Consider the following 26,489-nt stretch of genomic DNA (forward strand, 5'->3'; position numbering starts at 1 on the left):
ACCGCACACAAAAGATAAGCAGCGGGCTGACCCAGGCCCCCCGCGAGCGCTGGTACACAAAATACATTGTTAACAGCTGGTTTTAAGCCAGACATAAAATCAGGCGCAGTATGTGATAAGGGGCCATCATGTCGGAAGTTGTTTCACACTTAATGTGTCATGTTGTCTTTTCGAAGATCGGTTAAGAAATGTTACTTTATTTAGCTTTTACGGAATATTTGACATTGTAGGTTTTCATTTATACTTGTAGGTGTATTGTTATATTTGTATGCATGTCACTTTGGAAATATGCTTATGTAAATTGCGAGTTTTGCTCCCTCGTTACATCTACCACGCCACAAGACCCCTGAGGCGCTGAGCACTTCAAACCATCTCACATTCGCTTTTACGCTTAAATCTATCATCGTCGCCTCGACCACTCTTATAAAACACCAGCGTGTGGCGGACCTGAAACCTTCCGCTTTTACTGCGTGGTGTTTATAGTTCGAACAGGTAGTTTCACGTTTCTGTATGTCATGCGAGGTACTGCTATTTTTAGTTTTTAATATTTTTGCTTCAAAGTTAACAAAATACTCTTCCTATCGCGTTGAAAACGTATACACGGAGATCTTTAATTCAGAATTTTTATTTCCAACTGCGAACTTGCAGGGGGTGGGCGTCACAAACATACTTTTTACCCAAATTCGAGGACTAGTCATTTTCCCCTAGTTTTAAAACACACCGACATCCCTCCTGTTCGCGTTAAAAGGAAATGAAGACACTTCCCCGAAGTGCGCTCCACACTCCTCTGGTACTTATGAACCTGTGAAAGCAGAAGTGAAAATACTGACTTTTTTTCTGGTTGTGCCGCATAAATAAGCTGTTTCAATGGCCGGGGAGCGGTGGCTGCAGCCGGCTTGTGTGGATTAATGAGGTGAAAACGCGTGTTTTTCCAGCACTGTGAAAGGTAATCAGACAACAGCCCCAGGTCAAAGCTTGGCGAGTTTTGCATCTGACACAAAATCGTCAGTTTTGCGTTAATCGGCGCTAAAGTGGCGTTAACGACCGCCTAGTGGGCCTCACCGATTTGAAGCCTTCGGGCCCTGAAAGCCGCGGCCTCGCAGTGATATCTGCCCGACCCGCCCATTCCCTCAGTGGGGCTGCTGAGACTGGATTAGTGCAAGCCCCTGGATTAAACAACCAGCACAACGTGGTTCAGGGAGTGCATGGACTTATGCTGAAAAGCGTCTCAGCTTCTACCGTGTTAAAACGTGTTGGACATCTCACTGCTTAAACAAAGTATGGCGGGCGACCGTGCACATAAACGTTAGACGCATGGCCGCCACAGTAATGCAATAAAGTGCTGCATAATGACTACCCCAGCCTTCCACCCAAAGGCACCCAGCCTACCTCCGCGCCAGACGCTGCCTGCAAGCTCCCAGTCTCATGGCTCCAAAAATCACGGTGACGCAGCCGGAGCATCATTTTGTAGGCCCATGTATCCGTTCAAGACGTAGGCGCACGCCTACACAATTACATTTTATTTAAATCAACAAATCAGAGATGGAACGGACATAAAAAAAAGTAGCATGAAAGCACTTTAAAAAAAAGGTTGTATGAGAGCACTTTAATAAATAAATTTAAAACAAGAAACACGACAGAATCAGAGAGAGACAACTGCCTTTCTCCGAGGTGAAGCAGAAATGCCTCGGAGAAAGGCAGCGGCATTTTCGGATTCGGGGGCGTGTTTTCGGATTCGGGGGCGTTTAAACACGCCCATCGAAAAGTAACGAAAAAACACGCCCCCAAATCCGAAAAGGACGGGGCCTGTTTGGAGTGACGAAGCTCTTCTCCAATGGCTGGCCAGCATTCAAGAGGCCAGCCAATGGAGAAGAGGGGAGAAGAGGGGAGGGTGCAAGCCCCTCTTCTCCAAAACATTAATTCTCCGACTTCCGGTTCTGCCTTCGGCAGACCGGACGGTCCTCGACCTAAAAAGCAAGTGCTGAGACGGGTTCCTATCGGGCTCTCCCTTTTTAGGTCGCACATTCAAGACCTCTTGTATATACTTTAGTATATACTTTGTGCGCTCTGGAGATCGGCCCTAGGACTTTTCTGCTTCCGCTTAGGGACTTTGTTTTCCTGTTCAACTGCCTCTATCAGGGCCAGACTGGCCGTAGCGGGCACCGGGCAATCCACCGGTGCGCTGCACGGTGGGGGTACGGTTTTGGGCCCCTGGGGGCTGTTTTTGTTACAGGGCCGTTTTTGCAGCATAGCTGTAAAATCGGCCCTGTAACAAAATTACCCGAAAACCGGCCCTGGCAAAGAGCTCCGCGGCACCCCCCACCACTCGTGGGGGTGGAGGACGGCCGAGCACTTTGCCAGGGCAGGTTTTGGTTCCCAGTCCGGCCCTGGCCTCTATTAACCTGTCTTGATAGAAAACGGCCAGTAAAATACCAGAATTGCTTTCTGCTGAGGGACTTTATTTTTTTAATGTTTCTGGCAACTGCCTCTGTTTAACTTTCTTCATAGAAAACGACCAGCAGAGGTCAGTAAAATACCAGAATCAATTTAGCATTCTCTAGATTCAAGTCCATAGAAATTGCCTTCTACGAGCACCCGTAGACAATAATATTTTTTCTTAAATCATGTATTTTCAGTGATATGCCCACCAAAGGCCATGATTTTATATTAAAAACAGAGCTTTGGACTATACCATTCCCCACTGAAAGACAATATTTCTCTCCATGTGTTCCCATACCTGGCGTGTCACGCAGTTTGGTGCTTACTTTCCCTCCATGTCAAAACAGTAGATGTTTCAGCACCCAGGCTAATGTGCTGCATAGCTAAATACATACAAGGTCCCAAAGGCGAGACCGATTGCATTGCAAATGCTTGTTGCCCTCACCATCAGGGTGAAATAAAATATCAACTTTGCAGCAGTGCCACCCTGCACTGCCATTAAGGTAACTTCAAAGAAACTTGTTATAGTCCTTTCACGGTCTCATCATGTTAGAACTGAAGCATTTTTGGATTATATACAACGAAGCCGTAGTTGTGGCTTTGTTATTTAATGTAACTAATAACCATTGACAAAGCCAAGTCCGAGCTTGTTGAAGGTGTAATGGTGCTTGTATTATATATGTGGATGCAATGAAAGAACCTGCAAAATACAAGTCGGGCGTCACACTATGCTAAACACAGAGGGGTAGATTTACAAGGCCCTTGCGCCAATTTTGCGTTAATTTTAACATGGGAAAAGTGACGCAAAAGTGGCTTAAGGGCCTTGTAAATCTGCCCCAGATTTTTTAGTTTACGTGTTTTAAGCCACGCCCTTAATCACATTGGTCACGCCCCTTTGAGATACCATCCCACTTAATGCACTGAATAGCAATGTTAGCTGCCTCGTTATTAAAAGGGCAGCTTTGCTTTAAATCTATACAGAAGCGTTGTAGCAGGAGAAGGGGTGGGGGGGGCATGATAAGCGTCGGTCCTGGGGAATAATAACCCGTGTGCCCCCACTTTTGACGGGCCTGATTTCATGTGAGCTCATCCCTCATCTTCACGCGCCAAGAGCGCTGTAACTGTCCAGCCTCTATTGGCGGCCTTCTCGTGTTTCTGTCACGTCAGCTCTCACAGCCACAGCATGCAATTAAACCACTTGAAGCTGTCTCTTCAGTTCAGCAGAGCGCCATTTCATGTCCCCTAATTCACCTGCACTCCCTGGAAGAAGAGAAACGCTGATGTGGTAGAAACGTGTCTCCTCTCTTACAGGAGGCGGGAGTCACATGAGAGAAGGTTTTGCGAGCCAGTAGTGGCAGCAGTGGTTAATTTGTAAAAAGATACTCGCCAGGCGGCAGCTTGCTCCAGCCCATTTCTCCTGTTAGCACCACCTAAAACAGAACCAACTAATTTCCCTGAAAGTGGGGAGAGGATGCGGCTAATGGCCAGAGCTGCCGACTTTATAGGTAGGGAACCGGGTTCGAGTCTCAGCGTCGGCTCAACATCTTGTGATTCTGGGCATATCACTTAATCTCCCCGTAAATCAATGTGCCCATGACAGGAGCTCATGAAAAGCACTGGTGTTGATGATTAAGGGCCATATGTAGAAAGCAAAATTGCGATCGCAAACGCCGAAATTCGCCGAATTTCGGTGTTTGCAATCGCAATTTTGCTAAGTGGTATGTAGGTAGGAAAATCTGCGTGCAAAATAAGGAATTGCTAAATTTGCGATTCCTTATTTTGCAATTGCATTTAAGGAATCGCAAATTTTGCGATTCCTTAAATGCAATGTAAGAAGCACCGAAAAAGTGCAATTTGGCCTTAAGGAATCACAAATTACCACCAACTACAGGTTGGTGGTAATTTGCGATTTCTTTCAAAAATGCATATTTTTGCATTTTTCAAAGTGGCATGTGGTGCACACACATGTCCTTAGGGCATGTATGTGTGCCACATGTGCACCCATGCTCATTTCAGGGGTACAACAGGGTGTCCTTTTGACACCCTGGCACACTTGAAATTGCATTCTCAATTTGCGATTCTCTAATTGAGAATCGCAAATTGAGAATGTCTTCCCATTCATTCCTATGGGCCTCTAGGCCCATAGGAATGAATGAGGAGGTATTCCTTAATTGCGAATTGCAATTTGCAATTCGCAATTAAGGAATATGTAGGATTCGCAAAATTATTTGCTAATCCTACCTACATTCCGTTTTACAATTCTCTAATTGCGATTCCCTAAAAAATGCAATTAGAGAATCGCAAAACACGTTCTACCTACATATGGCCCTAAGTGACGGCTTAAATTAAGCACTGAGTGGGAGACAGAAATAAAGAGTAGTTCCAAAGAGGGTCTGGGCAGGCACAAGGCTGCTTGAGAAGGCCCTAGTACTCATGATCTGGTCATCACTTCGGCATTATTCACATATTCGGATCACAATTTTGCATAAGGCAGTTTCCAATCCCCAGTCATTCCCCCCTCCCGTGGTTCAGCTTGTTTCAGGTAGCGAGCTCTCTGTTAGCCAGGTTCAGACGAAACCGAATCCCCAGGGCGAGTAGAAACTTAATTAATGTAACTACTGAAGGTGCAGCCGCGGCCACACTGCGGGCCCTTTCTGTGAAATCTGACCAGTGCTGCTTAATGTGTACCTGTGGAGCAAGACAGGAAAGGAAAACAGTTGGCAGAACAGAAACTGTAATTGAATATTGTATTTATATCTAAGTAAATAGTGACTAAGTGACAAGGTGAGAAAGCTTGGATGAAAGCGAATATTCAAGAGTGAGAGAAAGAGACTGGAAGTGTAGGGTGACAGGAGAAAGAGGCATGTGTAGAGTGCCACCCGACATCTACAATAAATACATTGTTGCACCTACACATCCCGAGGCCCAGGCGCAGCCCGAGGACTTAAATAAAGGGTGGAGCGACCGCTCATGATCCCTCCTCGGTTATATACTGAACTCACTGTATGTGTGTCCTGTTTGTAGCGGTACAGTGAGGGTGGCCTGCAAGTGTTACCCTGTCCTCCCCCCCAGATCTGACACTGGCGACGAGGACAGTCGCGACCCCGACGACTGCTAGTAAGTGACTCCTGCCCTCAGCGAGTACCTGGCAGCTGGAGAGATGTTGGTCTGAGAAGAGCTCTCCAACTGCGGCTTGGGAGCCAAGTAGCGGACATGCCGTTGAGCTGGTGTCGGTCTGGGGCGCCCCACGGATCCCCCTTGTGCGTGTAGGTATGCCAGTTGCCTGTGGCACACTGTGAGCACTGGAACAGTGCCCCCTGCTGGCCGACACAGAGCCACGTGCGCTAATATATCTCAGAGAGGCCCGGGTCTCACCCCACATGGGTTCTGCGGATCGAGCGTAGCGGCGCTGCCTGATTGTAGGGGCTGGGCCTAGTAGGGGTGTAGTTGGCTGGAGGGCCTACCCAGGGAAGACTGGTTGTGCGGCTTGTCATAACAAATACAAAAATAAATGACTGGAGACAATGAATAAGACTGTGCAAGGCTTGGGCATACCACCAAGCAGAATATTGTGTGGGGAGTTTGTGGACTAACCAACACTGGGAAGGAGAGAGGAGTGACCAGCAGTGACAGTGCTATAACTGTTGGACAGCACCATTAAACCACGCACTCTTTTGAGACTGCCCCACCATGCGAGTGCAACAGTAGCAGCAGGCTCCACCTCCTCCAGCAACACATTCACCAGTCCCAGCACTGCTGCCTTTCAGTGAGCTGGCCGACCCAGAAATGCCTGCGCCATGCTCGCGGACGTGGGTTGAGCGCATGCAGCACTACTTGTGTGCCAGCTGTGAAACAGATGGCGCAATAAAGAGATCGCTTCCTTTCGGAGAGGCAGAACTATATGACCTATTCGAGACACTGCCCAACACAGGAGATGAAGCAGATTTTAGTGCCGCTGTAACAGCTTTGAAACGCAGCTTTGACCCTCAGCTCAACCCAAATATGGGAGGTTCAAGCTGCGTCAGGCCTGGTAGCATGACGATAAACCTGGAGACGTATTCTACACATGTCTCTGGAAGCTGACATGCATGTGCACTGACATCAACCAGCAGGATGAAGTTAGGACACAACTGATACAAGGCTGTAAGTCAGCAGTCCTCTGATCCCAAATTCTGCACCAACCTGGAATCATGTTAGACGCCATACTGGTTCCGGTGAGGTTACACTAATTGGAAGACAACAGGGCTGATCATGTGGAAGTAGCCCTGGCGAGAGGAGCAGCTCAGGCAGGAACAAGTGAAGGAAGAGATGCCATCCAGAAACGACCGACCAAACTGTGTAACCCTATTGGCGCGAAGACTCCACTGACATGTTGTGGCAACTATGCAATAGCGCATTTAACGCCAAACACCTGCCCTGCTCAAGGCCGGTCTTGCTTTCGGTGTGGGTGCCTGAACTATTTCACCAAAGTATGCCGAAGCGAGGGACAAGGCCCACAATTAGGGTGCAGAGGCAAGGTGGGAGCTGCTGGGAGGCAGCTGTTAATGGTGAAGCACAAGGAGGAGAGGCTGACGACAGGAGGCAGTCAAAATGTCTACCTGATCACTGAGGAGGATAACAACGAGGTATTATCCATATTGTTTGCAGAGAGAAGGCAACCGGAAGATGCCACCGTCGATGTGCACGGTGAAAGTCAGTGGCGCATCCGTGAAGATACTGACTGACACCAGGGCCTCTGTCAATGTAATGGATTTGCCACAATTTGACAAACTGGTACCTTGCCCCAAGCTTGTGTCAACAAAAGTGAGTATATATACACATATGGTAGGATGGAGCCACTGTCCTTGAAGGGGGTCATGGAGGGCCTGGTGGTAAGCAAAGGAAGATCAACGTGAGCCCAGTTTCACGTCACCGTAGAAAACATAGGCATGTTGCTAGGGTGGCACACAGCTGAAGACCTGGGAATTGTCTGCTTTGTGCATCAGGTTCACGAGTCCCATGCTGCTGCCATCTTGCTGGAGTTTTCTCAGTTGTTTGTAGGACTCGGGTAGCTCATGGCCACCCAAATTTGGCTACACATCAATGAAACTGTAAGACCAACAGCACTGCGACACTGGATGGTTCCGTTCCACCTGCTATCACTGGACTAAAAAGTGCAGAATCTGGGACAACAATGGGTGAATGAGAAAGTCACTGGCCCCACCCTATGTGTCTCTCCCCTCCTCATAGTGCCAAAACCCAAACAAACTGGAGTTATCTGATTATGCATAGACATGCGCCTCTCGAATAAAGCCATCCGGAGGGCGCAGCACATCACCCCGCTGTGGTCGACATTGTGGCATATTTAAACGGAGCCCAGTGGTTCTCAAAGCTGGACTATAAAGCTGGCTACCATCAGCTAGAACTAGAACTAGTTAGAAGGTACATCGCAACTGCTTTCACCTACACAGGTCTACTGAGGTATCGGAGGTTGAAATTTGGTATATCATCAGCGGCAGAGGTGTTTCAGAACACTATTCAAGAGACCTTCTCTGGCCTAGTGGATGTCATAAATATTAGCGATGACATCCTGATATTCACAGATACCCTCGAGGAGCACCATGTAAGATTTAGAGCCACACTTCAATTACTGGTAGACTGTGAGTTGATGCTCCATCACCAAAACTGTTCGTTCTACGAAGACTCAATAGTGTTCTTCGGATTCATAGTCTCAAAGGAAGACCCACTGGTTGACCCAAAGAAAGTGGAAGCAATAAGGACAGCATCTGTTCCCCAGAATGCCACATGGTAGGGAGCTTCCTTGACATGGCCACATATTGTGGCAGATTCATCTCAAACCTAGCCATTCCCTATCTGAGCTGCTCGGATCGTTAACAAGAGCAGAGTGAATGGGACTCGAGCACTGACTTGGCTTTCCACCAAGTGAAAGGAGTGCTGCTGCAGATGCAACTATGGCCTTACTTCAATCCAAAGTGCAGGACAGAGTTTGTAGTTGACTCTAGCCCGGTGGGGCTTGGGGCCATCCTACTACAGGAAAAAAGAGAAGAATCCTGGTACCCGATTGCATATGCCAGCAAAGCACTATCAGACACAGAGATGAGGTATGCACAGATCGAGCACAAGGCAGTGGCTAACAGGTGGCATTACCGCCATTTTCACTTGTACCACTCTGGGTAATGATTCCAAGTTGTCACCAACCACAAACCTTTGGTTGCACTGTTTGCAGGAACATCTTGACACACTCCGCCCTGCATCGAACGGTGGGCAGTGCATTTGCAACCATGCCAGTTTGAGGTACTGTACCACCCTAGGGGCAACAACCCAGCCGATTTCTTGTCTCGACATCCAACATCCGCAAGCAGTACAGAGGTGGCTGAGAAGGATGAAGGAGTTGAAGAGTTCATAAATATGGTAAAGCACGATGCGTGCCCAAAGGTGCCGTCACTTGCAGAAGTCACGGAGGTGATCCTATCAGACGTGAGCCTGTCGAATCCCAAAAAGGCACTCCTGAAGAAATAGAGGTGCAACTTTCTGGACAGTGCCAAGGTGCTGACAGACAGAGAACAAAAGACAATGAACCAACTCTGGGCAGTCAGAGATTAACTAAGTACTAGCAAGGAAGACCTGTCACTCAGGGGAAGGCAAATCATGATGCCCAAGGCGCTTTGGCGCAGAGTTTTTGATATCGCGCATCAGGGAAACCAAGGCGTAGAAAAACTAAGGCAAGATTGAGGGACAAGGTGTGATACCCTGTCATGGATACCTTGGTGGATGAGAAGGAGAGGGGTTGCCAGTCATGTGCGATCATAAGCGGGGACCCAGCACAGATGATCACAGAAGAACCAAGTCTGCTTCAATGGTCCCAGATCAGCATGGAATTTTGGAGCTTCCCTGAAGTAATTGTAGACCACCATACCAAGTACTGGTGGTTGAAGTTGTGCAGTCCACCACATTTTTCAAAGTGAAGCCTGTTCTGGAGAAGGTGTTCACCATGTTAGGGCTCACAGAGATAATGGACAACGAACTACTGTTCCAGGGGTAGGAGCTTCAAGAATATCTGTGATCAGAGTATGCCAGAGGTGATGTGGTGACCCCGCCGTGGCCCCAGGCCAATGGGGAGGTGGAGCTCTTCATGTGTACACTGAATAGGGTTCTCCACATAGGCGTGGATAATGGGGAAGATCTGGACTGCTGCCTCCACAGGTTCCTGTGAGCGTACAAGCAAACCCCCCATAACACCACAAACTGTACGTCGATTAATTTGTTGATGCGGAGGGCCACCAGAGACAGTCTCGCAACAGGACCACAGTGCTCACCAGCCAGGTCGGCTGTACATGCTACCAAGGAGTGCCAACAATAATGCCAGCTGGGCTTGGCGATCAGAAGTTCCTGATTTAGAAGTGGGCGACCTAGTCTTAATGCGAGACCATCACCCAGGGTAGAAATACTGCACACCATTTGAGAAAGAAGTATGGAAGATTATAGCCATCCATGGGACTATGGTCACTCGCAACATGTCCTGATTCAAGCAAGAAGGTCCCAGGTTGGGGACGTGGCTAAGAGTAAGGAAGGAGGTGGTGAGGCATCCATCCCTGATGCTGCAGTGCCCAACCATCACCCTGAGGGCACTCCGGATGTCACCTCCATGCATGACAGGCTCCCACACCGGCTGGAAGAATGCGCAGAACAATCCTGTGTTGTCACCTCGCCGGCTGGGAAGCGAGATGGTGAGGGTCAGAGCCAGAGGTATGGTCTTCGTCCTAACCCACCACCAAGTCAAAGACTGGGAGACCACATGTGTACCGAGTAACACTTGCGTTATACTTTGGTAAGAAGAGTTGGAAGGGATGTAGTGTGCCCCCACACCGGCACCTACAATACATTGTTGCACCTACACATCTCGAGGGCTGGGCGCGGCCCGAGGGCTTAAATAAAAGGAGGAGCGACCATTGAACTAAGGTAACTCCTGGGTTATATACCGGAAGCGGAGTGTGTGTGTCTGGTTGCAGTGGCACAGTGAGGGTGGCCTGCAAGCATTACCCTGCCCGCCGCCCCCCCCCCCCCCTCCCCCCCCGCCAACACCCAGCTCCGGCAGCATGAGTTCGTATCAAGACTAGGCAGCCTTAGTGTTCGGAATCCTGCTGGTGGGGGTGCTTCAAAGATAAACTTTGTTCGCCTGCACTTATGTGTTTTTTTTTTAATTAATAAATTAAGCACGGACGCAGCCTCCCCGAGAGCCTGCCCAGGGCAATTGTCATCTGGCTAGTCCAAGCCCTCACGCCGGCCTCCTGACCAGGGCCTGGGTAGAATCAATACCAGTGGGAAGCAGGCTCGGTGTTTACAGACACTTTGTGCATCGGCGATCTGATTACACATCACTTACAGCGTGAAACAAATCGATAATGTATTCAGGGGATCTCCGGGCGCAGACACTCAGGCGCAAGCTGCCTACAAGCCAACATTTTGAAACTGCAAAGAGGGAGATGTTGGAAACCAAAACTGGGAACTCTTTTTGGCCAATAACATTGCAGCGGAGGGACTTTTAGGCAGGAGACAGTTGTGATAAAAGTTTTTTGCTTTAAAAATCTGGAGTCTGTCGTCTGAGTTGAGTCCTTCGCATTTAGCATTTATGAAGCTGGCCGCATACTGATGAGGGGAGAAAGGGGGTTCTGAATAGAAATGACCAGAGGATAGAAAAGCAGCAGATGAGGAAGATGCAGGAGAGAAAAGCAGAAAGAGAAAGTGAGCGAAAGGAAATGAAAGCAGAGCTTGTGAGAGCACAAGAGGGAACAAAACAGCAACGAGAAAGAGAGACTGGCCTAAAGAACGAGACAAAGAGAGATGGGGAGAAAAAAAGAACAAAAGAGATCAAAAGTGAAGTTGATGGCTCATGGCTCGTGAAAGGGCAGGTAGGGGCAATGAACATACAGAGCGAGAAAAAAAGAAACAGAGCAGATAGCAAGAGAGGCAGGGTAAAGGGCGAGAAACAGGAGGGAGAGCAGAAAATTAGGAAGGGCGAGACGAACGAGAGAGATGAGGTAGCTTGTGAGAGATGGAAAGGGGCGAATGAGTAAGAGTGATAGCGAGAGAAGTGAAGAGAGGACGAAGGGGAAGGATGGAAGAGATTTCTTGTAATATAGAGGTAACGAGAAATAAGGTAGAAATTAAGTAATAAAATTAATATATATAGAATTTTAGAAAGAAGCGAGGGGCGAAAGGATTGGAAGGGCAAAAATTAAATAATGAAATGTGCTTAAAAAGTAAATAAAAGCCACAAAAAATAAATTTTTGAGGGAACAAATTAAAGATAACACGAACTGAGAAACGTTTTTTGAAAGAGTCATTCTATTACCAAGCTTATCATATGTTCCATCAAAGCAACATTAATTTTTTTTATCCTGTATGTGCCTCTTCAAGTCTTACCCCTAATTCTGTATGATAAATTTTTCTAAACATTGTGGCCATAATAATTGAGGCAATAATAGCGATAATACTTAGTGCCTTATTTCGATGTAGGGCGGAATTCCTTCCGCCCAAAGCCGACTCGGTCCTGGGACCAAACAACACCAGGTCGGCGGTCCCGACTGCCTTATTGGGATGCAACCGAACACTGTTCTGTCCCATTCCTACATTTCACTCTGGGAGCATGGATTACGGCCATAAACCGGCTGTAATGCATGCTTCCATAGTGAAATGGGAGGTGTCGTTCACCCCTGCACCCCTTGGCAGAAACCTCAAGGTGCTTGCCACAAGGTGCAGGGATCAACAGGTGGTCACCATAGGTGCTCCCTCGCCTTCCAAACGGAGGTCGTGCTCCAAAGGGGGACCTGTGGGGGCCCCCAAACACGCTTTCTGAAATGGTTTACATGTTGGACAGGCCGGCCTGGATACCATGTCCGAAACTGTATTATTCTAATCTCGAGGACTGAAAGACCTGCCCTTGAGATTACTGGTTGGATTCTGACTGGCTGATGGGCTCTCTGAGCCCATCGGAAGCCAGCCGGAATGATCGTCTTCGTCATAATGAGGCAGTCGGAAAGTAAAGTGAGGAGCCCATTACGATGTGGCTCGGAAGGCTCCGACTGTCGAACTGAGCCATTCGAGCCGCATCGTAATTGGCCCCTAAGTGTTTCTATATTGTGCCTCAGCTAGTTCATCTCTAAGAGCTGTAAGGAATGTACGAGGGTAGCCATTTTCTGAATCATGTCACCTCTTCAACTCGCAAATCAGACCAGCCCACCTTCTAGGTGCATTTGTGCTCATGTAGTGCAATACTAGGGCTGAACCAGAAGTACTGACCTGACTTCTGACAACCACAGATGTTTGTAATAACCAAACTTTCAAAACACACAAAAGAATCAAAGGTGGAAAGAGGTGACTGATGACGAATGCTAATGAGAAAACAAATAAATGAAGAAAAAAACGGAACACTAGAGTAAAACCAGAAAATAAAACTAGACGGAATGTGTAGGAGAGAAAGGGGATTCATGGATGATGCTAAAAAGAAACAAGAACAGGATGAATTGGAAATAAAGAAAAATGTGAGCGAGAATCAAATGAGATAAGATGAGAACATTTTGAAAAAAGTGCCTGCTGTTCATTATGGATGTAAACGGGGCCACTGGAATAATGCGATTCTCTGGCATCTGCCTTTTCTGCACAATTATGGATTCTAACAAAAAAATGTTTAAAAATGAAACGGATCAAAAGTTACTAAAAATGTAGCAACACGTGTTACATGGCAGTGGAAAGCTTTTCACGAAGGTTAACCGATCCTCTTTCAATTACTTTTTGCTTTATTTGGGTATTAAACTGGTACTAAGGTATGGTCTTTGCCATGTGTTACCATGTGTAAAAATGGTAAAATAATGAAGTAATACTATGACAAAATATGCAGTATTATGCCACATAATTTGTCTTTTCTTGCCACATTATTTCATCAATACTGGCGCATAATATGGTCCTCACCAGCCACATAATTCCAGTGGCTCTGGCTGTAAACCATGGAAAACACCATACTCACTTGCATGTCTCCCATGTTCTAATGTTGAATTTATTTGCAAGATAACTTTGATATCTCTCTATCTCTTTCCCTGGCAGTCTTCTTTGCCCCCTCCAATTCTTCTTCTTTCCCCTTAGCTCTATCTCTCTATCTCTATCGCTTTTGCTCATGCCTTGATTAAGGTTACCAGATCTCTCTATATCATCAGGGCCAACACTTGTGAGTATTATGTTTTCCTTTAACACCCTAATGCGCTCTGGGAGTTCTGGCCTTTGTTGATCTCAGCTGACCCAATTGAACTAACAGACCAGAAGACAATGATCTGTAAAGAGGAAGCTTTGGACTGAAACCTGGTGTCCCCGATGGGATGGAGTCATCTGGTGACCTTAGCCTTGCTCTGTCCTAGAGTCCCCTTAATGGACCTTTATCCCTTCTATGATGATTTTTCATCCTAGCTGCAGACCTACTCACCATAGCCTTCTGACGGCTTCCCTTTTCTTCCCTCCCTCTCAGGCCTCCAGGTTCTGCTGCCCTCCTTCCTCAGGGAGCGCTTTGTAAGGGCCGCCCTAAGCTACATCGCCTGCAACTCTCAAGGGGAACTGATCTGCAGCCAGCGGGATTGCTGGTGCCGCTGCCGCCCTGACCGCCCCAACTGCAACTGCCCGGAAGGAGACATCCTGTCCATGGAAGCCAACCTGCGGCAGATCCGCGACATCTGGGCCAACCAGAACAAGGAGTTTGAGGAGTCAGGTGGGTTCCAAAGAGGTGCAAAAAGTTTGCTTCTAATGCCAGCTAATCTGGTTCAACAATTTCTAGGAATAGGGACATTTTAGCTGGACCTCTTCAGAATATCAACCTCAGGAAAAAGGGCCCTATGGAACTTTTATTCACAGTGTTGATTCTGGGGTACAGGCATGCCAGTTTCATGATAAATGCGTGGGAAACCTACTGACTGTGTAACTGGGGAACCAGGTTCGGGCCTGGTGCAGGCTTAAACATCCTCTGATTCTGAGCAAATCGCTTACTCTCCCCTTGCCTAAAATAGAATGTGTCCCTCTGTAACGCAACTGGTGCTCATGTAAAGTGCTCTGATACCTTCGGGTCGAGTTTGCGCTATATAAAAAAAACTGCAACAAAAAAAAAATGTATCCTCCGTTGAGATCTTAAAATTCAACTGGGAGCCAGCCCTCCTGGACCTAACATTGGATATGTCTGATGTAGATTCACAGAGTTTCGAAATAATTTAGAATTATTTATAACAAATGTAGTCACCCCAAGGCCACAGAGGCAGAAGCACTGTTCATGTTTAAGTTATATCATTTCTCTGCTGCAGGCGAATAGCATGATCAACTGCTATAGGTTGTTGGCAAGACAAGGGTGCAATGTGTCTACCAAGCGACAGGGGGAGCAACTGCTTCAGCAGGGGTCATTGGAGCACTGCGTGGGTTTAGAAAGGAGCGTGGCATACTTAAAGGCACAGTTAAGGGGATAAATTCCCCTGCAACTCACATTTGTTGGTGTGTTTTTTTAACTCTTTCAATGCTAAGGTGTTTCTGAAATTCAGGACCGGATAGGTTTTTTCCTCATTTTCTCGAACTCCAAGTATGTAGTAGCGTAGACAGTGTGCAGTGTGTCATGGGCCCTAGTGCAAGGAAGGAAATTCCCCCATGGCTGCTACTTGAATTTTAAATTCAGCAATGATCAGGGTTGAATGGGCCGTTCAGGCCTCTGGGTCCCGGTGCACTGCACCTGTTGCACCAAGGAAAGCAACGCCCCTGCAAACGTGGATTTACAAAACTGCCGAGTTGTGTGTTTCTTCCCGTAGGATTTTCACATGGGAAACCTGGCCATATTTGCTGAGGAAAACTAGGTCAGAAAGAGTAAAGAATGCAGTAATTGGGTTCCCTCCGACCTCGCCAGCTCTGAATCTATCTGTAATATCTGTCTGGGGAAATCCTGCTGCCTGCAGTATTGGTATTTCCTCAGGCCGTATTCCTATATCAAGTTATTGTGGCCGACCCAAAGGGGCTCTGAATGAATATAGGCATTAAAGGGCTGTTGCCCCAAGCGCCCCCGTCGCGCCCTAGCAGTACCTGCTCAACTAAACAAGAAATTGCACGAAAACTGCTATGGGGACCCACTTTATTTTCTAAAGAACTATAACCCCAGGGCAGTAATTAAAGTTATCAGATGGCTCCTTGTCACCAAGGATACAATGTCCCAGTTCTAGCCTCTTTTGCAAATCATTGTTTTTTATGGGTGAAGTTTAATAGGGTTATAACACCAAGAATGGATTCGTTTTTAATCAAAAACCCAGGACAGGAGAACCCTGTCCTTGGTGACATCGAATCATCTGGTAACATTAGTAGCAAAAAAAGAAACAAATACAGTACCCTAAATATTAAAAAGAGGTGTTAATTGTGACTTTTGTATCTTATGCACACATATGATAGTACATTTCTTAGCTTAATCACAAAGCATTTTGCCTCAGACAAACACAACTTTCATGTCAAATTTCCATCCATCCACTCATCCACCTATCCTTAATCCTATGTGTGCCTATGCTGGGTATTGTGAGGCAAGTGTTACAATACATTTGTGACTGCGCCTTAAATTAAGACTGCTTAGGTGCTAGCCTCATTTTCACTAGACTCCCATGACACTGCCCTGGTGATGCACACGGGTCTAAACTGAGTGCAAAACTGGTCTAAGCACCAATGTGTACACTGCGCATGCATACATTGCCTGCTTTTAAGCAGATTCATACTTTAATGTCACATTTGATATAGTCTCAAGCGAAATTTTGTTTACGACGGCGTAATAATCTCACTTATTTCCGGCATTTCGCATGTTACTCTCTACATGACAGCAATCACACCATTACACCACATCACATAATTTACAGTCTGTTCAGAGAAAATCCTATCACTGGAGCATGGAAACACTGTGAATGGACAGAAAGTGATCCAATTTTCGCGTCGGAGTGAATTTGCCCTATTTTTTAGCATATAATGCACCTTTGCATCCAAAATGAACGCATGGCGTGCTAATCTAAAATAGTGCAAATCGCAGGAATGGCATTTTGCATAATTTTGAGTAATTGTGTGGGAATTTCGCGTAAATTTCTACCAATGAATCAGATTCAGGATCAGAGAAACTTTATTAGATCTAAATAAATAGACCATAAAAGTACAATGAGAAAAATACCCATAAAATGTGAATAATACCCATAAGGGTCATTGACAATACCTAATAAAAGCAATTAATAAAAAGCACCATCACACCTTGACATTCTCCAAAACATAGTATTCAGGGAACAACATTACATGATTGACTTAAATTCGAGAGAAGAGGAAGGAGAGCAAAAACCTCAACTAAGAGTCCGCTATGCACTCCTAACTACCTAATTATCACCTCCAAGAGATCTAAAGTCCCCCCCAATTGAACGGCTAACTCTAGTTGTTCAATCCACAAGAAGTAGGTACCGGGCTTAATCAAAGCAGGGCCGACTAGCCGTAGCGGGCGCCGGGCATTTTCCTAGCGGGCTGGAAGGGTGGAGGCTGTTCTTTGAGCAGTGGAGGCTGGTTTTGTTACTGGAGACCAGTTTTGCAGCCAGAGGCGTAGCTAAACCTTCCGCCGCCCCTGAAACTCGTGCCACCTGGGGCGGCCTGCCCCCTCCCCCCTTGCTACGCCACTGTTTGCAGCAGTGCTGCAATATCGGCCCTATGTAACAAAAGCAGCAGCAGTGATATAGCAGCAGCACCACCACCCCCCCCCCCCCCAGCCGATGCTTCTCACTAGCACCACCCCCACTCCTCCTAGTGCCGGTCCAGCTGAATTGCCAGGGCTAGTTTGTGTTCCCAGTCCGGCCCTGAATCAAAGTTACAACCCGTGTTAGCGGGCGCAATTTCCATTAATGGCAATCATTCGAATTTCGCACAGGACTAATCTGTAAAGAATCATTTGTGTGCAGTGCCCCTTATTAGGAATTTCGATATCCTCAAAAATCGGCATGAACAAGAAGAATTTTGCATGCCCACAATAGATTGCCAGGAGAAATCCAATCCAAAGGAAAAAAGAGCTTTGTACCAGTTTTTAGTTCTTTATTTACAAACCTTTACAGTTATGTTCGTCCTCTCTAAAAGAAGAGTACATGAATTGGATATCTGAGCAGAGAATATTATTTCTATGGAACTAATGACATTAGAGAAGATTGCAAATGAAATATAATTTTACATAAGCGTTTCTATCTATGTTTTTTCAAACATAATCCATAAAGTGAAAGCGTATGTCACTACTGATAGCCTGACCAGAATATTTGAGTGGAAAAGCGGATATATTTATATTGTGCACTTTAAATCTTATGCGTTCCTGAGAATTCAGTGCTCTGTGTGATCCTCTGTCATCCTTCGTCTGTTTTCAGCAAGTGTTTTTCTGGCTTTTTTTCATCCAGTGTCTGCCTGAGTACACTCCCTGAGACAGTGGTTAATTTGTAAAAAAAAGAAAATAAGTGCTGGGGCTCTCATCATTAGTCAGCTTGCACCAGCCCATTTCCACTGTTAGCGCCACCTAACATGGAACCAATCTTTAACGAAGAAAGTGGGGAGAGGGTGTGGCCTAATGGCAAGAGCTGCTGACTTCGGAGCTGGGGAACCAGGTTTGAGTCTCAGCATCGGCTCAACATCCTGTGATTCTCGGCAAATCACTTATTCTCCCCGTGCCTACCATAAATTAATGTGTCTTTAACTGGTGCTCATGAAAAGCGCTGGTGTTGATGATTAAGTGCCAGTGCTGAGCACTGGAAATCACTGGCTCAAATTAAGAACTTCCCTGAGAGGGGCAGAGCTTCTTCCCTGACAGGTTATTCAGGGTCTGGCAAATGGGTCACAGTTCAACTTACACACCTGAAGGAGATCTATAAATGTTCAAAATTCTGTTACAAACTGGGCGCCCCATGGTGGTGTTTGGGGGCAGGTCACACTCCTATGGTGTAATTTCCTGGTCACTTGAGGGAGACTCTCACAAATTGCTCGCCACCAAGAAAAAGACGCATAAAATGGCTCCCAGAGCACCACAGAACTAGGGCAAGGCATTTTTGGCCACAACTACTTCTGCGACTGGACTACATTTGTATTAGGTTTCTGAGCTCTAGAGATGGAAGCTGAATCAAGGCATGCCCTAGGCCAAGAACGAAGCTAGCTGGAGGCGCATCCCTTACTCTTCCTCAGGAGTTCAACAGATTGGCAGACAAAAGGGCCTGCCCCCCCTTGTGACACATGGCCAAGATCGGAGCTGGCCTTCCTTGCGTCCCAAGGAATTTTCTGCCTAGGAGGCCTTTGAAGGCATTGGAAGCCAGGCAACAGCTACTCCCACACTCCACCAATCTACGGCATCAGAGGCACCAAAGCAGACTCTAAAGACCCGATTCACGAAGGTACATTTACAAATGTGGAAATCTACACTATTCTCTATTTGCCGTTTCCGAGTGTAGATTTACACCTACGTGAAGACTTGCATGTCTCCACCCCCTGAAACCAGATGGTGGAGACAGCTAAGACAACATTTCTGATTATAAAGTTACTACTGATAACTTTTCACAGGTAGGCAGAGCTCTCTGCCACCAGCTATAAATGTATTCTTTGTTTGAAGAAAAACAAATATGTGTGTGTATGTTAAATAAAAATGCTTATTAAGGTATACAAATATTATTTACCTAGAACAAAATAACTGCATTAATTCATGAAATTGAATGACTATTTAATAATTAAAATATACTAGTTTAATTTATATTTTTTAATAAAATGTTTTAAAAAAAACCCACCCTTACTAACATTCCAACATTTAATTAAAATGTAGATAAATTAATTAAAAGTCACATAGTTTGTGTTAATTTAAATCAATGTAAAATGTTTTTAACCATTTAATAAAAGTTAACAATGTTATTTTAAAAAAAAAATAAGTTGTGTATTAATTTTAGAAATTATTAAATACTTAGTTTTTAATTTAATCCAACGTTTTAACACTCAAACAATTATATCATATATATATTTTGAATGTAGAAATAATGTAATTATTTAATAATGTTTCATATGGGGTCTTTTATAAAGTTCCTGTTTCCATTATTTGTATGGGAGTGATTTGCAGTCCCTGGGAGTGGAAATCTAGTGCTAAATTGAGCTGGAGTAAATTTACTACTGTTTTGTGATCCTTTGATCTCTAGTAACTTCAGAAGTGTAGTGTGTGAATAGCAATGCTCTTACTCTTTAAAAAGTCAAAATACATTTTAACATTATTTCCTCTGGAGTTAAATTTTAGACCCCTTTTCCATTATTTTCTATGGGAGGCTGCTGCAGTACCAGTGATTGGTCATGTGTGATGCTGGACTTACCCCAGGTCTTAGCTGGGGTACATTTACTACTGCTTTGGGTCATTTTTGGCTTTTGTAACTATAGAGGTGAAGTTTGTTAAAAGCAATAGCTCTATTCTTTTGTGTGTGGCTGTATGTCCCTCTCTAAACCCATCCTTAGCACTACCCAAACCCCACCTGTTAAGAAGTACATTTTCCCCATTTTCTTGTCACTCCCCGGTTCTTCGCACATTTACTACTATGGGGCCGATTATTAGGCCTGGGCAAAAAATCCGTTCCGCTCGCGGAAATTGCGATAATTTGACATTTTCGCGTTCTGCGGAGAGCGAGAAAATGTCAAAATTTCCGCAATCCGCATTTTACCGGAAATTTTTTGCTTGCTCGCGCTGTAAAATAATACATTCTTGCGCGCGCGCGATCGCCTTACCTGAATCCCCGCGTTCGCCGAAAAGTTTTCCCGATCCGGTCGCGTTCTCCACGAGATGTTGGATTGTTGGTAGCCATTTGCGCTGTCTCGCGACAGTTCGCGCCCGCAGTAACATCATTCGTCGCGCGATCACGTCTTTCTTCTTGTGATCATGCACCGCGAGACAAGTGAAAACAAGATGGCCGCCCCCGCGAGCAACCGCATGGGTAAGTTGGCGAGCCGCAGCCACGCAGAACATACCGCGAACGGGCGGGAAAAAAACTTCCGCATCTTCGCGATATTTCTGCGTGTTTGCGGGGATTTTTAACATTTTCGCGATAATTTGCGAAAGTGAATTTCGCAAATTCCGCCCACCCCTACCGATTATGATGCAGTTTGTGGAAGGACTCTTAACGGCATCTGCTCCGTCCGAATCAGATTGGTAACGTATCTTTCTGACCTAATCGGAAAGGTTTTCAACTGACCGATTATGGTGCGAGTTAGGTGCTAGGAATATCCTAATCCGAACCCGTCGGCATTCGGAATGACTGAGCCATATGGAGCAGGCTCGTACATCTCTATGGGCAGCGTTTCCGAACAACCGATTATGATGCTGGATTCGGACAGCTTTTCTGAATCGTGCCGTCCGACTCGAATCTGCAGTCAAAATCAGACTTTGGGGGCCCTTAGCGGGCCCCCCTTCACCTGGAGCCTTCCCAATCGGGCTCCTGGGGGTACCCATGGGTCCCCCCTTACCAGCCATGCACAGTGTGGCAAGCACCAGGGTGTGCCTACCACAGGGTGGCCAATGTTCCACAGCCACCACTTTCTTTAATGGAGCCTATGCATTCAGTCGAAACATAGGCTCCCATTGAAGTCAATAGGAGTCCGTCCAAATCGTATCTGGAAGCATCTGGATGCATCGTAATCGGTCGGTCGGACTCTCCCGATCCGAGTCGGTTGAAAACCATTCCCAAACCGTTTCGGTCGGAATGATTTCCGTACCAAATTGTAATCGGCCCCATTGTAGTAAACTTACATGTGTGAGGATCTCCCTTAGAAAATAAAGTAGAGGGGGGGACGGAGATTTACACTTATAGGTTTGTGAATTCCATTTTCTAGTAAGCAAGTAGTACTACTGTATACTACTTTACATACTATAAAATACAATTTGTTAATCAGCCCTCCCAGTCTTGCTCTAGAATCCAACGGTGACCTGTCTGTCAGGAAATGTATTTTATGTCTGTACAGGCACTATAACAGAACAAGTGTCTAGCAATATGATTTGGTGATATGGAATGACAACAGGGGAGCTATCATAAACCATATGCTAACCCTATTTTAAGATTATGTATTCTATAAAGAAATTACTGAGTAATACCAGAAGTCACCATTAGGAACAGTGAAAAGAGTGTTAACGATGGAGACAAAATAGACATTTTCTTGCTGGAGCGCTCTTGCCACATGTAAAAAATGACCCTTTTCAGTAATTTTGAATTAATTTAGTGCTGTTACTAGTTGGCACCCTAAAGCAGGTGCCTTAAGTTGCCTAGCCTAATGAAGGTGCTGACCCTGATCATTCCACTTTATCAGTCAACAAGTTTTAATTTAGAAGAGGACTGAACATTTTTTGGGGGGGCTGGGGTTGAAAAGGTACAAAGTTTACATTGAGCAGGAAGCTGTACAAACTTATTTTCCTATGAGCAGAGACAGATTTGCAATTCAGTTGAGATCTCATAAACGCTAGATAAGATTCATACATCTCTGCATGTACTTAGGAAATTCCAAATATTAAAGAGTGTGGCAAACATATCCCTCATTTTGGTATTAAATTAGAGGACTATAGCAAAAATATCAAAAATCATTTTTTTCTTGATTGTGTACACCCATGCTAATCTACCAGTGGTCCTCAAAGCTCCTTTTATGAGTAGTTGGAGGCCCTGATACTTATATAACAAGAAGGGTTCCCTGAAAACTGTGTGATTGATTACTCCTCTCAGTCTACATCACACAGGAGCATATCAGAGTGGCAGATGTTGTCCTCCGGGTCTCCGGTGCAGAAGAGTACTAAGCATAAAGATGTTTGTACTTTGTTATTTCCATGTTTTTAAAACGTATTGAATGCTCCGAAGACATAGGGTAGAGCTTCATGTGGTTAAAGATACGCATGTTCAAGCTATATGATGCATATCGGCCTCAATAGCATTAAAATCGTGATAAGAAATCAGTGAGCATCCCTTGGATGGCTGACTGTTCCAAAGAGTGTTTCAGGTACTCTGTTACTGGTTTCTCCCATGCATCAGTGGCGGCTGGTACAGAAGGGATGTGGCGGGGCAGGGGGGTGAAAACAAAATATATAACTCTTACCTCTGCATGGCAGCCATCTCTCCTCTGTGTCTCTCCTCTGTTTCTCTTCCTGACTCCCAGAAGCAGGAAGCACTCAGGCTCTCCTAAGCAAATTACTATGCTGCTGTTACCAGCATGACAGCAGACATGATTGATCTGAGCGGCCTGGTTTGGTGCTCAGACAGGGAATGGGAGCCTGTGCATGTTCTCCACCCAGGAAAAGGATCCCCTGTCCTCTGTTTGAATTATAAAATTCAGCAATAATCAGGGTTCAATGGGCCCTTCAGGCCTCTGGGCCCCGGTGTCACTGCACTTTATGCACCAATGGTTGCTACGTGGCCGCCACAAACCTCTCATCACACAAAGGGTTAAAAAGGAGTGAGTTCTCACCAGAGGTGTTGCTATTTTGGCGTTTCTGGTCTGCTTCTCTCACACAAACATGTCAATGTAGGAAGCGGACCTAGAAATTGCTTCTTTTGGGTCACAGAACAAAGGCAATAACAGGCATGCACGGATTTTAATTAAATGTGGGTCTAAGCGGCTTTAAACTGTACAAGCGCATAAAATCAGAATGACATGTATGCTCCACACACCAGTAGCGTTCTATTACACCGACCTGAACGTGCCAGTGCTCCACATAAAAATAGCAAAACATTTATTTTTTATTTTCCCACATCGTAGTAACAAAATCACTTGGTAAAACAAGATTTACACATATAATGTGAGCAACAAACTGATGCAAATATACCGGCAGCGTCACCCGTGAAGATTATTTCTACACGAAACGTCATGTAACTTGTGTGTCTCCGTGACATTTTAAACCGTTTTCTGGAGATGCATAAGCATGTGGGAATTCCTTTCTTTGTGTCAGTTCTATGTGCAAATGTAGATTACAGAAACATAGATTTCAAAAACATTAGAATTTGATGGGTGGGATACTCCATGGAAGGTCACGGATATACCGCACACCACATTGCAGGTGTCATCAGCAGTGGCTCCTCCGCTAAGGCGGAGGAGCGTTGCCCCACTACTCTCTGAGCAGTGTAAAAACAAAAAATAAAATGATAATAACACAGTGTTAGTATCATTTTATGTTTCCTTACTGGCTCAGTTTGGTTGCATTTTAGGTGCGGTGCAGGGCAGGGCTGGGCTGTCATCACAGCCGGGGGCCGGGGAGGTGGGGAAGAGAAGTGGTGGACACTTTCTAAGTTCACATGACGGTTTGGCTGGCCACCTTGGGCCGGCCAAACATTCATGCGCATTTAGCATTTCTCCACTCGACAGTATTGCACAGCCTGGGTGGAGAAAATGTACAGACTCCCACTCCCTTTCTTAGTGCCGAACCAGGGCTCTCAGACCAATCAAGACACTGCTGTCATGCTGGTGACAGCAGAGTGTTGATTGGCTAGGGGAGTCTGGGAGCCTGTGTGCTTTCTGCTTCGTTGACAGAAGAAGGATGGAGGAGAGGTGTCGGCAGGTAAGTCAATTTTATTTTTTTCTAATCCCTTTCCCCCGGCCCCCATACTATTCATTAGCAGCCGCCACGGGGTGTTATAGACTGTAAAGAACTTTGAATATGGTGGGTTGGAAAGCCACCAAGTTTGTGATGGAGCATCCCATTTGCTCATCTCTGAATGCAGCCCAAAGAATTCATAATATAGACTGATAACATCGTGTCCATGCATAAACGGATGCCTACAAAATGCCTGACCTACATTTAAGTCCAAAATCCATCAAAACTCACTTTGTACATGCTCTAGGACTAGGATAATTAAAAGAATATTCTAACTCCAGTCCTAATTTATTTGGGACAGTGGCTCTTGGATCACATCAGTAACAGCAGTCTTGTTTCACTAGAAAACGTAAAACTGACAGAAGAGATGCAGCAACCAGGGACAGAAGCCCCGCTCCACTGCTCCTCCATTCGCAAATGGTAATGGCGATCTGCAGCGCCCTTTAAGAAACAAAGCCATCTGCTGGCTCCCAGTACTATCAAAAGACAGCAACTGCGTGGCACTCAAATATAGGAGCATTGACTCGCATCCTGACGCAGACCCCGATCCACAGCCCATGGGGCCGAAATGCATAGCGTCCACAATATTATAACAAGCCAGAGTTCTTTGTAGGAGGAGCCCCTAACCCATCAACTTATCAGAGACTTTCCTACCCCTGCTTAAAAACCTCCCCTCTGTTGGTCTTTAAAAGAGTGACCCAATCACAGACTCTGGAAAAAAGAAACAGAAATCAGAGTGTGTATCCATTTTATGTGTATATGGGTCTGTTGTAATTGTCTTGATATTATTTTGCTGGTTTTTCACAGAGATTAGGCACCTTTTTCCAAGTGTGCCACATCGATCAAGTGTGAGATGTTTGCACAAACATGAGTTTAAAATCATTTTTACAGGAAAAGAAAAACTTTTTGCATTAAAAATGACAAAAAGCGATTTCCTTGTGTCAATCCTCTAAGCATTGCCATTTAAAGGCAAGGAGTTTAATGAGGTTGGTCTATAAATAATTTGCAAATGAGAAGCAATAGTCTTACAAAGAGGATCATAACTAAAATGTGTGTCCTTTACAAGTAATGCCATATTTATGGATAGGGAGACCTATTGCTTCATTTATATATTTCCCAAAATATGGCACTTGTCAGATCACCCTGGTTTACCTCACATCTACTCAGAATTCTAATTTTTGTTCCCTGACCTCTTAGGGAGTATGTCTCAAGTGTTGCAAGCTACCTTACCTTAAAGTGCCACAGTGCATCTATCAGATTTCTTCAACATTTCCACTGCTGCAGAATTGTTTGAGTCTTCTGCAGGACAGATAGGTGTCCTGTGCAGTATTTCTGAACAAAATATAGAATGCGATAAGAAATGTTTCAAACTATTGATAAGTGACCAAACTCGCTCTGTGTTTCAAAGTAGCAAACCGTGTGACTAGAATATCTTTTTCATCAGCCCACAATTCCACAATAATTTTGAATTGAATATTTAGGAGCGTGGCTTTTTGAAGGTGAACATTGTAACCTGAAACCTTAATTGTTTGTGTGGTTCTTTCTAGTAAGTCAATATATATCTGTGTAAGTTGCCTGAAATTCACTTTGTGGCTCCAAATACATGGTGGAATTGCTGTTTCAGAGAGAATCCCAAGTTTACTTTGTCATCGCTAGAGAATTCCCCATTGAAAGCACGATTTCATAAATTTTCAGGAGAAGATGGACATCTGTGCTCACTTTTATCCTCTTTTAAAAAAAATATAGGAAATATATATGAAATCAAAACAGAAATGGTCCTTAAATAAAATCAGAGTTTAGGGTCGAGGCGGGGCAGCGTATGTCCTGCTCTGCGGCATGCTGTATTGGAGTATTGAATAGAAGCCCCGGCCACTCCTCGCCCATATTTGTTATTGGCTTGTGTCATTGTCCTTTGTAAATGCTGCTTCTGATTCATTAATATGATTGTTAGTCCCTCCTTAGTACCGCCTTGTTTTCATTTGTATCCTCCCATGAGGACTGGCCATTTTACTTTGGTTGTTACACGGTATGTCTTTTTTACTCTATAAGCACTATTTTCTTTAATGAGTTTCTCCTGCTGCAGGCACAACATGCTTTTCTGCAACATTCAGGGAGCCATGCATGCTTACACATTTCTCCGAGCAGCCCGGGACAATGGAGGCCGCTTCCTTGAAATGCGAAAGGTCTCGCCTTTACAAGAGCTGGAGCTATTGGTATTGTAAATGACAATGGGCCATATGTAGGTAGCTAAATACCGGTCGGTAACAGCCGAAATTCGGTAAATATCCCGTTACCGACCGGTATTTAGCTATTTGAGATGTAGGGGGCTGATTTCTGGATTCGGTATTTACCGAATCGGAATTTAAGAAATCTGTAAAATACCGATTCGGTAAATACCGAATCCAGAAATGCTATG

General features: G+C 45.3%; 1 protein-coding gene across 1 annotated transcript in view; it reads left to right on the forward strand.

Moving 5' to 3' along the window:
* Positions 1-26,489, forward strand: part of BRINP2 (BMP/retinoic acid inducible neural specific 2) — a 253,335-nt gene that overhangs the window by 195,727 nt on the left and 31,119 nt on the right. The window contains exon 6 of the mRNA XM_085601606.1: positions 13,955-14,191. Coding sequence (XP_085457732.1) covers positions 13,955-14,191 — 237 coding nt within the window. The remainder of the gene's footprint in view (positions 1-13,954; positions 14,192-26,489) is intronic.

Source organism: Triturus cristatus, chromosome 4_2 (assembly GCF_964204655.1).
Source record: "Triturus cristatus chromosome 4_2, aTriCri1.1, whole genome shotgun sequence".
NCBI classification, from domain to species: Eukaryota; Metazoa; Chordata; class Amphibia; order Caudata; family Salamandridae; genus Triturus; species Triturus cristatus.